The sequence below is a fragment of the Salmo salar genome, chromosome ssa05, assembly GCF_905237065.1.
Source record: "Salmo salar chromosome ssa05, Ssal_v3.1, whole genome shotgun sequence".
Lineage (NCBI taxonomy): Eukaryota > Metazoa > Chordata > Actinopteri > Salmoniformes > Salmonidae > Salmo > Salmo salar.
Genome location: NC_059446.1, coordinates 84,828,988 through 84,846,225, shown reverse-complemented (window position 1 = coordinate 84,846,225; position 17,238 = coordinate 84,828,988). Strand labels below are relative to the sequence as shown.

Genomic DNA, 17,238 nt, shown 5'->3' with positions numbered 1-17,238 from the left:
TGCTTCCCACAGGCCCCGACCCTGGTGGGGAGTTACAGTGAGTGTGTGTCCCTCTGTCCCCATGCAGACGGAGATCCTGACATCCCTGAAGGCTCTGTTGAAGCACATAGACTCCAGTCAGCTCACTAGAGACCTGGACGGAACGTTCCCCTACGACCACAACCACTGGGTCGCTTCAGCAGGTAGGAATCACATCACCACGTTACAGTTGTCTCAAATGGCACCCTATTAGCTTGTGTGACTTCTTGACAGGCCCATAGGTGTCTGGTCAAATGTAGTGCACTTCATACATGGTCTAATCGTGGATGCTGATTGGTTAAAACCGCATTCCAGCCGGTGTCTATTCCACAAGTTACCACCGGCTTAATCTATGACTTTAAAATGTCTATTTACTCTGTTTCATCTGACTGTCAATCCACAGGTGTTGTTAGGCCCGAGACTAACACCACCTGCACAATATATCCTCCAAACTCTGGCTTCAAGGGCATTATCACTTAAATGGTCTGGTATTCCCTGATCTCAACTCTGTCTGTAACATCTCTCTGTCTCTCTCTCTCTCTCTCTCTTCTCTCTCTCTCTCTCTCTCTCTCTCTCTCTCTCTCTCCTCTCTCTCTCTCTCTCTCTCTCTCTCTCTCTCTCTCGCTCTCTTCCTCTCTCTCATCTCTCTCACTCTCTCTCGTTCTCTCTCTCTCTCTCGCTCTCTCTCTCTCTCATTCTCTCTCTCTCTCTCTCTCTCTCTCTCTCTCTCTCTCTCTCTCTCTTCTCTCTCTCTCTCTCTCATTCTCTCTCTCTCTCTCTCTCTCTCTCTCTCTCTCTCTCTCTCTCTCTTCTCTCTCTCTCTCTCTCTCTCTCTCTCTCTCTCTCTCTCTCTTTCTCTCTCTCTTCTCTCTCTCTCTCTCTCTCTCTTCTCTCTCTCCTTCTCTCTCTCTCTCTCTCTTTCTCTCTCTCTCTCTCTCTCTCTCTCTCTTTCTCTCTCTCTCTCTCTCTCTCTCTCTCTCTCTCTCTCTCTCTCTCTCTCTCTCTCTCTCTCTCTCTCTCTCTCTCTCTCTCTCTCTCTCTCTCTCTCTCTCTCATTCTCTCTCTCTCTCATTCTCTCTCTCTCTCTCTCTCTCTCTTCATCCCGTCTGTCAGAAAGATTGAGCCGTTTGCCAGCAGTTGCAGCGTGGCTCTCTCCTCCCCCCAGTCTTCTATCTCTACATTGAGCAGCAGCAGCAACCTGGAGAGCACTAAGGTCTGTGTGTGTGTGTGTGTGTGTGTGTGTGTGTGTGTGTGTGTGTGTGTGTGTGTGTGTGTGTGTGTGTGTGTGTGTGTGTGTGTGTGTGTGTGTGTGTGTGTCTGTGTGTGTTCTGTGTCTGTGTGTTCTGTGTCTGTGTGTGTCTGTGTGTGTCTGTGTGTGTGTGTGTGTGTGTGTGTGTCTGGTTCCAGGAGGTATCTGAGGTGTTGGAGCAGCAGAGGTCTCTGATGAGTGTGTGTGTGTGTGTGTGTGTGCTGGTTCAGGAGGTATCTGAGGTGTTGGAGCAGCAGAGGTCTCTGATGAATTTTTTTGTGTGTGTGTGTGTGTGTGTCTGGTTCAGGAGGTATCTAGGTGTTGGAGCAGCAGAGGTCTCCTGATGAAGTGTGTGTTGGAGGACACCTGTCTGAACAGACTGAGACTGGAGGGAGGAACAGTCCTGGCCCGTATCAGGAAGGACGAGGCCTGTGAGAATGACAACTACAGGTACTGCTGGGAGGGGTCTGCATAACCAGAACTTACTATTGGATCAAATGTAGTGCGAACTATATAGGGAAGAGTGTGCCATTTGAGACACATCTGAGTTCAATCCAAAGATCAGAGTGTTGGATGCATTAAATCTCTGTAGAGATGATGTTTAACACCTTTATAAAGCATTCAGACAGTGGTGCATGCATAACACTCAACACAAGCATATAGCTATGGTCACTGATGATAAATCTATTACCCATCACCATTTGTTGCCAACCTACTGTTGTCCTTGTTGTCCATCCAGGGATTCAGTGGACATGGTGAATGTCCTTTATAACCAGGTGGATGAGGAGGTCCATAAACTGGTGATCCTCTCCAACAAGTCCCTGAAACAGCTGGAGAGTCTGCTGGAGGTCCGCGGGTTTGAGGAACAGACAGAGCAGGTGGGATTTTCACGTCAGTCAGTCAGATGGCTTGTCTTTTGGCATTTCATTCTGTCGTTGTGATTTCACTTCAGTCAGACAGATGGCTTGTCTTTTGACATTTCATTCTGGTGTTGTGATTGTGCTTACATACAGTATGTTAAAGTAATTTCTAACTTGATCTACTAATGACTAATAAGCTGCTAGTAATGTCATAATATGAGCTACAGTGGCCCTGATTCTGAAGTATTGGATGTTAGCGTATTAAATAAAAGCCTACATCCCATCTCATTCTGTCTCTCTCTCCAGATCAAAGTATGGTTCAGTGTGGAAGGAGAGAAGCACCTCACTCCCCTGGACTCTCTCCATCTCTCTCTGGCTACGGTCAAAGACATGAGGCAGAGTTTGGAACAGTTCTTTGAAGAGTCAGTTGTAAGTTTCAACATTGTACATTTCTTCCTGACTTGTTGTTTTCTGCTTTGAAAACTGCTTCTAAGACTCTTATAAACTGAATTTCCCATGATCCTCTCCTCTCTGTCCACGTACAGCAGCAGCAGAAGCAGGGTTTACTGCTGGTCAGGCAGTCAGGGGAGTCTCTCCCCCAGCTCGGCCTTGCTGGACTTCAAACAGCACCTGGGATCCATCCTGGGCAGAGTGGAGAGGAGGAAGAACCAGCTAGACATCCTCACCAACCTCTACGAGTTCTACGTGCTCGGTAAAGACAGACCCAGGATCATTTCTGATTCTTCGTTTATTTCTCAAGCAAGAGAGGTTGAGGAAAAAGTATGTGATGAGATGTCTTGGGCTGCATCCCAAATGGCACTATGAATCCTGGTAAAAAAGGGAATAGGGAGCCATTTGTGACACAGAATACTGTAAGGGTTGATCCTCCTTACTATGATGCTGTGTTTGAACCTTGACCTTTTGATAGATACAATAGATACAGATTTTAAACATTATATCAATCATATACACTGAGAGTACAAAACATTAAGAACACCTTACTAATATTGAGTTGCACCCCCTTTTGCCCTCAGAACAGCCTCAATTCATCAGGACATGGACTCTACAAGGCATTGAAAGCTTTCCACAGGGATGCTGGCCCATGTTGACTCCAATGCTTCCCACAGTTGTGTCAAGTTGGCTGAATGTCCTTTGGGTGGTGAATCCTTCTTGATACACTGGAATCTGTTGAGTGTGAAAAACCCAGCAGCGTTACAGTTCATGACATAAAGCGGTGCGCCTGGCACCTACTACCATACCCCATTCTAAGGAACTTAAATCTTTGTCTTGCCCATTCACCCTCTGAATGGCACACATACACAATCCATGTCTTAATTGTCTCAAGGCTTAAAAATCCTTCTTTAACCTGTCTCCTCCCCTTCATCTACACTGGTTGAAGTGGATTTAACAAGTGACATCAATAAGGGATCTTAGCTTTCACCTGGATTCACCTGGTCAGTCTGTGTCATTGAAAGAGCCGGTGTTCTTAATGTTTTGTCCACTCAGTGTCTGTTGTAATTGTATTTTTACGTGCTATCCGTCCTGTCCTGCAGGCTAACCAGTGGATGGAGCACTGCCAGGACTACTTCAGGCAGCTGAACCTGGACAGCAGTGGTGTGAGCCTCCCTTCTGCAGTACTTGAGATCCTCCAGGACTATCAGATGGAGGCCTCTACGTTCTCCCTGGACAACTTCAGCCCCCTCAATGATATGGTCCTGTCCTTGGACAGGTATACCACCTGCTGTAAGATAGGCTGGGGAAGGATGGGGTGGGGTAAGGTAGGGTAGGGTAGGATAGGATAGGGTAGGGTAGGATAGGAAAGAGTAGAATAGGATAGGGGATGATAGGAAAGAGTAGAATGGGGTAGGATAGGGGTGGAGTAGTGTAGGATAGGAAAGAGCAGGATGGGGTAGGATAGGAAAGAGTAGGATGGGGTAGGATAGGGTGGGGTAGGGTAGGATAGGAAAGAGCAGGATGGGGTAGGATAGGAAAGAGTATGATCGGGTAGGATAGGGTAGGATAGGGTGGGGTAGTACAGGATAGGATAGGAAAGAGTAGGGTAGGAAAGAGTAGGATAGGATAGGAAAGAGTAGGCTACGGTAGGATAGGAATTATTATGATAGGGTAGGATAGAAAAGTGTAGGATAGGAAAGAGTAGGATGGGGTAAGATAGGAAAGAGTAAGATAGGATAGGATAGGAAAGAGTAGGATAGGATAGGGTGGGGTGAATAGGGTAGGATAGGAAAGAGTAGGATGGGATAGGGTAGGATGGGATAGGGTAGGGTAGGGTGGGGTAGAATAGGAAAGAAAAGAGTAGGATAAGATAGGAAAGAGTAGGATGGGGTAGGATAGGGTAGGGTTGGATGGGGTAGGATAGGGTAGGATGGGGTAGGATAGGAAAAGGTAGGATAGGGTAGTATAGGAAAGGAAAGAGTAAACTAGCTTCAGCAACAGCTAATGCAGATCCAAATAAGATCCTACATCCTAATAGTATCGCTATATTTTTGTTCATTTCTTTGTGAAAGTTTAACTTAAGTTTTCTGCATCATATTGGCCGCCTTTTTGTCTTTTTGGGATTCCACCTGCCATTGCTATTTTAGGAATAGAAAACAATGTGTTTTCACAGGACACAAATCAAAACTTCTTGGACCACGGCCGGCCCGCTCATTAGGCAGGATTAGGCGGTCTCCTATTGTGGAAGATTGACAAGGAGCTATTATGTCATAGTTATTATTGTTAGACAGTAGTTACCATATTATTATTATGTCATAGTTATTATTATTATTATTATGTCATAGTTATTATTATTAGACAGTAGTTACCATATTATTATTATGTCATAGTTATTATTATTATTTTATTAGACAGTAGTTACCATATTATTATTATTATTATGTCATAGTTATTATTATTATTATTATGTCATAGTTATTATTATTAGACAGTAGTTACCATATTATTATTATTGTATTTTATTATTATGTCATAGTTATTATTAGGTTTATTATTATGTCATAGTTATTATTATTAGACAGTAGTTACCATATTATTATTATGTCATAGTTATTATTATTATTATTATGTCATAGTTATTATTATTAGACAATAGTTACCATATTATTATTATGTCATAGTTATTATTATTGTGTTATTATTATGTCATAGTTATTATTATTAGACAATAGTTACCATATTATTATTATTTTGTCATAGTTATTATTATTATTATTATGTCATAGTTATTATTATTAATTATTATGTCATAGTTATTATTATTAGACTGTAGTTACCATATTATTATTATTTTGTCATAGTTATTATTATTATTATTATGTCATAGTTATTATTATTAAACAGTAGTTACCATATTATTATTATGTCATAGTTATTATTATTATTATTATGTCATAGTTATTATTATTAAACAGTAGTTACCATATTATTATTATGTCATAGTTATTATTATTAGACTGTAGTTGCCATATTATTATTATTATTTGTCATAGTTATTATTATTATTATTATGTCATAGTTAATATTATTAGACTGTAGTTACCATATTATTATTATGTCATAGTTATTATTATGTATTATTATATCATAGTTATTATTATTAGACAGTAGTTACCATATTATTATTATGTCATAGTTATTATTATTATTATTATGTCATAGTTATTATTATTAAACAGTAGTTACCATATTATTATTATGTCATAGTTATTATTATTAAACAGTAGTTACCATATTATTATTATGTCATAGTTATTATTATTAGACAGTAGTTACCATATTATTATTATTTGTCATAGTTATTATTTGTATTATTATGTCATAGTTATTATTATTATTATTATGTCATAGTTATTATTATTAAACAATAGTTACCATATTATTATTGTCATAGTTATTATTTTTATTATTATGTCGTAGTTATTATTATTATATCATAGTTATTATTATTAAACAGTAGTTACCATATTATTATTATGTCATAGTTATTATTGTTAGACAGTAGTTGCCATATTATTATTATTATTATTATGTCATAGTTATTATTAGTATTATTATGTCATAGTTATTATTATTAGACAGTAGTTACCATATTATTATTATTTAGTCATAGTTATTATTTGTATTATTATGTCATAGTTATTATTATTATTATTATATCATAGTTATTATTATTAAACAATAGTTACCATATTATTATGTCATAGTTATTATTTTTATTATTATGTCGTAGTTATTATTATTATATCATAGTTATTATTATTAAACAATAGTTACCATATTATTATTGTCATAGTTATTATTTTTATTATTATGTCGTAGTTATTATTATTATATCATAGTTATTATTATTAAACAATAGTTACCATATTATTATTATGTCATAGTTATTATTATTAAACAGTAGTTACCATATTATTATTATGTCATAGTTATTATTATTAGACAATAGTTACCATATTATTATTATTGTCATAGTTATTATTATTAAACAGTAGTTACCATATTATTATTATGTCATAGTTATTATTATTAAACAATAGTTACCATATTATTATTATTGTCATAGTTATTATTATTATTATTATGTCATAGTTATTATTATTAGACTGTAGTTACCATATTATTATTATCATTATGTCATAGTTATTATTATTAAACAATAGTTACCATATTATTATTATGTCATAGTTATTATTAGTATTATTATGTCATAGTTATTATTATTAGACTGTAGTTACCATATTATTATTATTATTATTGTCATAGTTATTATTATTATTATTATGTCATAGTTATTATTATTAGACAGTAGTTACCATATTATTATTATTATTATGTCATAGTTATTATTAGTATTATTATATCATAGTTATTATTATTAGACTGTAGTTGCCATATTATTATTATTATTATGTCATAGTTATTATTAGTATTATTATGTCATAGTTATTATTATTAGACTGTAGTTACCATATTATTATTATTATTATTATGTCATAGTTATTATTATTAGACTGTAGTTACCATATTATTATTATTATTATTATGTCATAGTTATTATTAGTATTATTATGTCATAGTTATTATTAGTATTATTATGTCATAGTTATTATTATTAGACAGTAGTTACCATATTATTATTATGTCATAGTTATTATTAGTATTATTATGTCATAGTTAATATTATTAGACTGTAGTTGCCATATTATTATTATTATTATGTCATAGTTATTATTATTAGACTGTAGTTGCCATATTATTATTATTATTATGTCATAGTTATTATTATTATTATTATGTCATAGTTATTATTATTATTATTATTATGTCATAGTTATTATTATTAGACTGTAGTTGCCATATTATTATTATTATTATGTCATAGTTAATATTATTACCATATTATTATGTCATAGTTATTATTATTAGACTGTAGTTGCCATATTCTTTTTGCTACTAAGTATTATTTGTTTGTTAGTTGTTTTTATTTCAAATAATAAATAAATCATTTAGGGGCTTTTTTCACTTTGGGGTGCAGTTTCCCCTAAGTACAGATCTAGGATCAGCTTCACCTCCCTCAATCCTAACCTTCACCATTAGTGGGGGAAATGAAAAACTTACCCCAGATGAGTGTCTTGGGGCAACTTCACACTACAGCCGTTTTTTTCCACTGACCTTGTCTCTCTCCCTCTGGCCAGCCCCCGGCAGACCCATCAGTGGAACGTCCTGTGGACCAAGTGTCAACAGACCAAGAACCAGCTGGAGGAAACCCTGGTCCAGGCCACAGCAGCAGCTACTGCAGCCTCTGACTCTGCAGCCTCTGACTCTGCAGCCAGAAATCTAACCAAAGACCCGTCAGAGACTGCAGACAGACAGGGGGGCTGCACTCACACGGAGCAGCATGGGGCTGCGGCAGGGGATCTTGTTTTACCTGAGTTGCCCACTCTGGGGTCAAGGATCATAGTGTCGTCTCTGGAGGAAGAAACCAAGCCTCACTCCACAGGGCACTTCTCCTCCAACAACAACAAGAGCCCCTCCTCCTGCTCCTTCACCTCCTCCTCCCTCTTCCCCTTCCCCCCCGCCCCAGAGGGAGACCCCCTCCTCCTCAAGCTGCGGCAGAGCCCCTCTCTGTTCGACGACACGGACAGCGACTGCACCATCGACTCCCTGGGGGCCGCCTCCTGCCACTCGGAGCCTGTCTATTCGTCGTCTGGGACGCCACTCCACCATCTCCACCATCACCACCAGCACCACCAGCACCGCAAACAGCCGCTCAAGAAGATCATGAAGAAGACGCTGAGCTATGAGCTGCCGGCAGCGCAGGACGGTGGCGGTGGCCACGTTGACACCAGCCACCTGCATGGTTACACGGGGGTGTACATCAAGGGGCTGGAGGTGGCCAACAACGTGTCGGTGGAGAAGAAGCTGCAGAGGCCTGACGTGGTGAGCCCGGCGCTGGGACGCAGCCGCAGCATGTCCTCCCCCACCAGACACCCAGAGGGAGATGGAAAGAAGCATAGCAGGTGAGGGAAAGGGAAAGAGGGAGACCTAGTCAGATGTACAACTAAATGCCTTCAACTGAAATGTGTCTTCTACATTTAACCCAACCCCTCTGAATCAGAGAGGTGTGGAGGGCTGCCTTAATCAACATCCACGTCTTCGGGGAACACTGGGTTAACTGCCTTGTTCAGGGGCAGAACGACTGATTTTTTACCTTGTCAGCTCGGGGATTCAACCCAGCAACCTTTCAGTTACTGGCCCTACCCGCAATGCTACAGGACACACTGTCAGCTAAATTAACAAAATAATACTGTCTGTGTCCCAAATGGCACCCTATTTCCTATATAGTGCACTACTTTAGACCAGGACCCATATGGCTTCATGGCTCCACTATCTCTTACCACATAATTAAATAGAACACTAGAGTGGCCATGGCATCCAAGCAACATGAATGAAAAATCTGCCATTTTGGTCAGAAAACTTGAATTCATTGAATGACAGGATCTCTGTCTCTTCCCTCCTCAACAGTAAATGATAGGATCTCTGTCTCTTCCCTCCTCAACAGTAAATGATAGGATCTCTGTCTCTTCCCTCCTCAACAGTAAATGATAGGATCTCTGTCTCTTCCCTCCTCAACAGTAAATGATAGGATCTCTGTCTCTTCCCTCCTCAACAGTAAATGATAGGATCTCTGTCTCTTCCCTCCTCAACAGTAAATGATAAGATCTCTGTCTCTTCCCTCCTCAACAGTAAATGATAGGATCTCTGTCTCTTCCCTCCTCAACAGTAAATGATAGGATCTCTGTCTCTTCCCTCCTCAACAGTAAATGATAGGATCTCTGTCTCTTCCCTCCTCAACAGTAAATGATAGGATCTCTGTCTCTTCCCTCCTCAACAGTAAATGATAGGATCTCTGTCTCTTCCCTCCTCAACAGTAAATGATAGGATCTCTGTCTCTTCCCTCCCTCAACAGTAAATGATAGGATCTCTGTCTCTTCCCTCCTCAACAGTAAATGATAGGATCTCTGTCTCTTCCCTCCTCAACAGTAAAGTGCAGCACATCATGGCTGAGATGATCTCCACGGAGAGGGAGTATGTGCGTTCCCTCAGCTACGTCATCGAGCACTACTTCCCAGAGATGGAGCGTCTGGACCTGCCTCAGGACCTCTGGGGAAGCGCAGCATTATCTTTGGCAACATGGAGAAACTGTGTAACTTCCACTGCCAGTACTTCCTGAAAGAGCTGGAGGCCTCGGCCCACTCTCCCCTGTCCATCAGCAGCTGTTTCCTCAGACACGTGAGTCATGTTGACAGACAGGCAGACCGACAAAAGGTAGACAGACACGCAGACAGACAGGCAGGCAGACACTCTCCCCTGTCCATCAGCAGCTGTTTCCTCAGACACGTGAGTCATGTTGACAGACAGGCAGACACTCTCCCCTGTCCATCAGCAGCTGTTTCCTCAGACACGTGAGTCATGTTGACAGACAGGCAGACAGACAAAAAGGTAGACAGACACGCAGACAGACAGGCAGGCAGACACTCTCCCCTGTCCATCAGCAGCTGTTTCCTCAGACACGTGAGTCATGTTGACAGACAGGCAGACACTCTCCCCTGTCCATCAGCAGCTGTTTCCTCAGACACGTGAGTCATGTTGACAGGCAGGCAGACACTCTCCCCTGTCCATCAGCAGCTGTTTCCTCAGACACGTGAGTCATGTTGACAGACAGGCAGACACTCTCCCCTGTCCATCAGCAGCTGTTTCCTCAGACACGTGAGTCATGTTGACAGACAGGCAGACACTCTCCCCTGTCCATCAGCAGCTGTTTCCTCAGACACGTGAGTCATGTTGACAGACAGGCAGACACTCTCCCCTGTCCATCAGCAGCTGTTTCCTCAGACACGTGAGTCATGTTGACAGACAGGCAGACACTCTCCCCTGTCCATCAGCAGCTGTTTCCTCAGACACGTGAGTCATGTTGACAGACAGGCAGACACTCTCCCCTGTCCATCAGCAGCTGTTTCCTCAGACACGTGAGTCATGTTGACAGACAGGCAGGCAGACACTCTCCCCTGTCCATCAGCAGCTGTTTCCTCAGACACGTGAGTCATGTTGACAGACAGGCAGACACTCTCCCCTGTCCATCAGCAGCTGTTTCCTCAGACACGTGAGTCATGTTGACAGACAGGCAGACACTCTCCCCTGTCCATCAGCAGCTGTTTCCTCAGACACGTGAGTCATGTTGACAGACAGGCAGACACTCTCCCCTGTCCATCAGCAGCTGTTTCCTCAGACACGTGAGTCATGTTGACAGACAGGCAGGCAGACACTCTCCCCTGTCCATCAGCAGCTGTTTCCTCAGACACGTGAGTCATGTTGACAGACAGGCAGACACTCTCCCCTGTCCATCAGCAGCTGTTTCCTCAGACACGTGAGTCATGTTGACAGACAGGCAGACACTCTCCCCTGTCCATCAGCAGCTGTTTCCTCAGACACGTGAGTCATGTTGACAGACAGGCAGACACTCTCCCCTGTCCATCAGCAGCTGTTTCCTCGGACACGTGAGTCATGTTGACAGACAGGCAGGCAGACACTCTCCCCTGTCCATCAGCAGCTGTTTCCTCAGACACGTGAGTCATGTTGACAGACAGACAGACACTCTCCCCTGTCCATCAGCAGCTGTTTCCTCAGACACGTGAGTCATGTTGACAGACAGGCAGACACTCTCCCCTGTCCATCAGCAGCTGTTTCCTCAGACACGTGAGTCATGTTGACAGACAGACAGACACTCTCCCCTGTCCATCAGCAGCTGTTTCCTCAGACACGTGAGTCATGTTGACAGACAGGCAGACACTCTCCCCTGTCCATCAGTAGCTGTTTCCTCAGACACGTGAGTCATGTTGACAGACAGGCAGACAGACACTCTCCCCTGTCCATCAGCAGCTGTTTCCTCAGACACGTGAGTCATGTTGACAGACAGGCAGACACTCTCCCCTGTCCATCAGCAGCTGTTTCCTCAGACACGTGAGTCATGTTGACAGACAGGCAGACACTCTCCCCTGTCCATCAGCAGCTGTTTCCTCAGACACGTGAGTCATGTTGACAGACAGGCAGACACTCTCCCCTGTCCATCAGCAGCTGTTTCCTCAGACACGTGAGTCATGTTGACAGACAGACAGACACTCTCCCCTGTCCATCAGCAGCTGTTTCCTCAGACACGTGAGTCATGTTGACAGACAGGCAGACACTCTCCCCTGTCCATCAGCAGCTGTTTCCTCAGACACGTGAGTCATGTTGACAGACAGGCAGACACTCTCCCCTGTCCATCAGCAGCTGTTTCCTCAGACACGTGAGTCATGTTGACAGACAGGCAGACACTCTCCCCTGTCCATCAGCAGCTGTTTCCTCAGACACGTGAGTCATGTTGACAGACAGGCAGACACTCTCGCCTGTCCATCAGCAGCTGTTTCCTCAGACACGTGAGTCATGTTGACAGACAGGCAGACACTCTCCCCTGTCCATCAGCAGCTGTTTCCTCAGACACGTGAGTCATGTTGACAGACAGGCAGACACTCTCCCCTGTCCATCAGCAGCTGTTTCCTCAGACACGTGAGTCATGTTGACAGACAGGCAGACACTCTCCCCTGTCCATCAGCAGCTGTTTCCTCAGACACGTGAGTCATGTTGACAGACAGGCAGACACTCTCCCCTGTCCATCAGCAGCTGTTTCCTCAGACACGTGAGTCATGTTGACAGACAGGCAGGCAGACACTCTCCCCTGTCCATCAGCAGCTGTTTCCTCAGACACGTGAGTCATGTTGACAGACAGGCAGGCAGACACTCTCCCCTGTCCATCAGCAGCTGTTTCCTCAGACACGTGAGTCATGTTGACAGACAGGCAGACAGACACTCTCCCCTGTCCATCAGCAGCTGTTTCCTCAGACACGTGAGTCATGTTGACAGACAGGCAGACAGACACTCTCCCCTGTCCATCAGCAGCTGTTTCCTCAGACACGTGAGTCATGTTGACAGACAGGCAGACAGACACTCTCCCCTGTCCATCAGCAGCTGTTTCCTCAGACACGTGAGTCATGTTGACAGACAGGCAGACAGACACTCTCCCCTGTCCATCAGCAGCTGTTTCCTCAGACACGTGAGTCATGTTGACAGACAGGCAGACAGACACTCTCCCCTGTCCATCAGCAGCTGTTTCCTCAGACACGTGAGTCATGTTGACAGACAGGCAGACACTCTCCCCTGTCCATCAGCAGCTGTTTCCTCAGACACGTGAGTCATGTTGACAGACAGGCAGGCAGACACTCTCCCCTGTCCATCAGCAGCTGTTTCCTCAGACACGTGAGTCATGTTGACAGACAGGCAGGCAGACACTCTCCCCTGTCCATCAGCAGCTGTTTCCTCAGACACGTGAGTCATGTTGACAGACAGGCAGACACTCTCCCCTGTCCATCAGCAGCTGTTTCCTCAGACACGTGAGTCATGTTGACAGACAGGCAGACACTCTCCCCTGTCCATCAGCAGCTGTTTCCTCAGACACGTGAGTCATGTTGACAGACAGGCAGACAGACACTCTCCCCTGTCCATCAGCAGCTGTTTCCTCAGAACACGTGAGTCATGTTGACAGACAGGCAGACAGACACTCTCCCCTGTCCATCAGCAGCTGTTTCCTCAGACACGTGAGTCATGTTGACAGACAGGCAGACAGACACTCTCCCCTGTCCATCAGCAGCTGTTTCCTCAGACACGTGAGTCATGTTGACAGACAGGCAGACAGACACTCTCCCCTGTCCATCAGCAGCTGTTTCCTCAGACACGTGAGTCATGTTGACAGACAGGCAGACACTCTCCCCTGTCCATCAGCAGCTGTTTCCTCAGACACGTGAGTCATGTTGACAGACAGGCAGACACTCTCCCCTGTCCATCAGCAGCTGTTTCCTCAGACACGTGAGTCATGTTGACAGGCAGGCAGACACTCTCCCCTGTCCATCAGCAGCTGTTTCCTCAGACACGTGAGTCATGTTGACAGACAGGCAGGCAGACACTCTCCCCTGTCCATCAGCAGCTGTTTCCTCGAACACGAGAGTCATGTTGACAGACAGGCAGACACTCTCCCCTGTCCATCAGCAGCTGTTTCCTCAGACACGTGAGTCATGTTGACAGACAGGCAGGCAGACACTCTCCCCTGTCCATCAGCAGCTGTTTCCTCAGACACGTGAGTCATGTTGACAGACAGGCAGGCAGACACTCTCCCCTGTCCATCAGCAGCTGTTTCCTCAGACACGTGAGTCATGTTGACAGACAGGCAGGCAGACACTCTCCCCTGTCCATCAGCAGCTGTTTCCTCAGACACGTGAGTCATGTTGACAGACAGGCAGACACTCTCCCCTGTCCATCAGCAGCTGTTTCCTCAGACACGTGAGTCATGTTGACAGACAGGCAGACACTCTCCCCTGTCCATCAGCAGCTGTTTCCTCAGACACGTGAGTCATGTTGACAGACAGGCAGACACTCTCCCCTGTCCATCAGCAACTGTTTCCTCAGACACGTGAGTCATGTTGACAGACAGGCAGACACTCTCCCCTGTCCATCAGCAGCTGTTTCCTCAGACACGTGAGTCATGTTGACAGACAGGCAGACACTCTCCCCTGTCCATCAGCAGCTGTTTCCTCAGACACGTGAGTCATGTTGACAGACAGGCAAGCAGACACTCTCCCCTGTCCATCAGCAGCTGTTTCCTCAGACACGTGAGTCATGTTGACAGACAGGCAGACACTCTCCCCTGTCCATCAGCAGCTGTTTCCTCAGACACGTGAGTCATGTTGACAGACAGGCAGACACTCTCCCCTGTCCATCAGCAGCTGTTTCCTCAGACACGTGAGTCATGTTGACAGACAGGCAGACAGACACTCTCCCCTGTCCATCAGCAGCTGTTTCCTCAGACACGTGAGTCATGTTGACAGACAGGCAGACACTCTCCCCTGTCCATCAGCAGCTGTTTCCTCAGACACGTGAGTCATGTTGACAGACAGGCAGGCAGACACTCTCCCCTGTCCATCAGCAGCTGTTTCCTCAGACACGTGAGTCATGTTGACAGACAGACAGACACTCTCCCCTGTCCATCAGCAGCTGTTTCCTCAGACACGTGAGTCATGTTGACAGACAGGCAGGCAGACACTCTCCCCTGTCCATCAGCAGCTGTTTCCTCAGACACGTGAGTCATGTTGACAGACAGGCAGACACTCTCCCCTGTCCATCAGCAGCTGTTTCCTCAGACACGTGAGTCATGTTGACAGACAGGCAGACAGACACTCTCCCCTGTCCATCAGCAGCTGTTTCCTCAGACACGTGAGTCATGTTGACAGACAGGCAGGCAGACACTCTCCCCTGTCCATCAGCAGCTGTTTCCTCAGACACGTGAGTCATGTTGACAGACAGGCAGACAGACACTCTCCCCTGTCCATCAGCAGCTGTTTCCTCAGACACGTGAGTCATGTTGACAGACAGGCAGACAGACACTCTCCCCTGTCCATCAGCAGCTGTTTCCTCAGACACGTGAGTCATGTTGACAGACAGGCAGACAGACACTCTCCCCTGTCCATCAGCAGCTGTTTCCTCAGACACGTGAGTCATGTTGACAGACAGGCAGACAGACACTCTCCCCTGTCCATCAGCAGCTGTTTCCTCAGACACGTGAGTCATGTTGACAGACACGCAGACACTCTCCCCTGTCCATCAGCAGCTGTTTCCTCAGACACGTGAGTCATGTTGACAGACACGCAGACACTCTCCCCTGTCCATCAGCAGCTGTTTCCTCAGACACGTGAGTCATGTTGACAGACACGCAGACAGACACTCTCCCCTGTCCATCAGCAGCTGTTTCCTCAGACACGTGAGTCATGTTGACAGACAGGCAGACAGACAGGCAGGCAGACACTCTCCCCTGTCCATCAGCAGCTGTTTCCTCAGACACGTGAGTCATGTTGACAGACACGCAGACACTCTCCCCTGTCCATCAGCAGCTGTTTCCTCAGACACGTGAGTCATGTTGACAGACACGCAGACAGACACTCTCCCCTGTCCATCAGCAGCTGTTTCCTCAGACACGTGAGTCATGTTGACAGACAGGCAGACAGACAGGCAGGCAGACACTCTCCCCTGTCCATCAGCAGCTGTTTCCTCAGACACGTGAGTCATGTTGACAGACAGGCAGACAGACAGGCAGGCAGACACTCTCCCCTGTCCATCAGCAGCTGTTTCCTCAGACACGTGAGTCATGTTGACAGACAGGCAGACAGACAAAAGGTAGACAGACACGCAGACAGACAGGCAGGCAGACACTCTCCCCTGTCCATCAGCAGCTGTTTCCTCAGACACGTGAGTCATGTTGACAGACAGGCAGACAGACAAAAAGGTAGACAGACACGCAGACAGACAGGCAGGCAGACACTCTCCCCTGTCCATCAGCAGCTGCTTCCTCAGACACGTGAGTCATGTTGACAGACAGGCAGACAGACCAAAAGGTAGACAGACAGGCAGAGAGAGAGGCAGACTGACAGGCAGACAGACAGGCAGGCAGACACTCTCCCCTGTCCATCAGCAGCTGCTTCCTCAGACACTTGAGTCTTAAGATGAGTCACAAATGGCACCCTATTCTCTATATGTGCACTACTTTTTTGTTTGTTACCAGGGTCACAAACATCAACATGAGGGTAACGTTTTGTACTGCTGGGCACTGTTGGAGCTAGAAAACACAAGCATTTCGTTGCACCTGCAATAACATCTGCAAATCTATGTATGGCGATCAATAAACTTTGATTTGACTTGAACTTTGTTTAGATGGAGATGAATTTGGGAAGCTGCAGGGGACTGGGACCCAGACAGAGTGAGACTCCCAAATGACACCCTATTACCTATATAGTGCACTACTTTTGACCAGAGCCGTATATGCCCTGGTAGTCCACTCGAAAAGGAATGGGTGTCATTCGGGATGCAGTCCCAGTTCCTCCTAGACCAGGGATGGGCAACTGGCGGCCCACGGGCCCTCGGATCAATTTCCCCTCAGAATGTAATAATACAATGTGGCTGTGGATCATCGGTTTTTCTCTTGATATGTCAGTCACTGACAGTCACTCAAATAGCCAGGTCAGCTAACAGGTTTTAGATTGGTAAATTAGTCTAATGGCCAGCTATCTAAACGTGTAGTAATCAATGTCGAATTAGAGCCCCATTGATTTTTGTTAGTCAGTCTCACTCAGATATCATATTAAAAACTGCAAAATGTGTAGAATTGCAGCAAACTAGCTTTAAAACAGCAACATTTCTCGACACCCCATGGCAAAATGTGTAGAATTGCAGCAAACTACATTTACATTTACGTCATTTAGCAGACGCTCTTATCCAGAGCGACTTACAAATTGGTGCATTCACCTTATGATATCCAGTGGAACAACCACTTTACAATAGTACATCTATATAAAAAAAAATTGGGGGGGAGGGTAGGTGGGGGGAGGGTTAGAAGGATTACTTTATCCTATCCCAGGTATTCCTTAAAGAGGTGGGGTTTCAGGTGTCTCCGGA

At 44.9% G+C, this 17,238-nt stretch overlaps 1 protein-coding gene across 1 annotated transcript in view; it reads left to right on the top strand.

Annotated features, from left to right (window-relative positions):
• LOC106598964 (pleckstrin homology domain-containing family G member 4B-like) overlaps nucleotides 1-17,238 on the top strand; it is a 49,836-nt gene that overhangs the window by 6,645 nt on the left and 25,953 nt on the right. Inside the window, 9 exon segments of the mRNA XM_045717763.1 lie at nucleotides 13-169; nucleotides 1,575-1,717; nucleotides 2,007-2,145; nucleotides 2,434-2,556; nucleotides 2,673-2,839; nucleotides 3,623-3,856; nucleotides 7,842-8,666; nucleotides 9,691-9,809; nucleotides 9,812-9,939. Coding sequence (XP_045573719.1) covers nucleotides 13-169; nucleotides 1,575-1,717; nucleotides 2,007-2,145; nucleotides 2,434-2,556; nucleotides 2,673-2,839; nucleotides 3,623-3,856; nucleotides 7,842-8,666; nucleotides 9,691-9,809; nucleotides 9,812-9,939 — 2,035 coding nt within the window.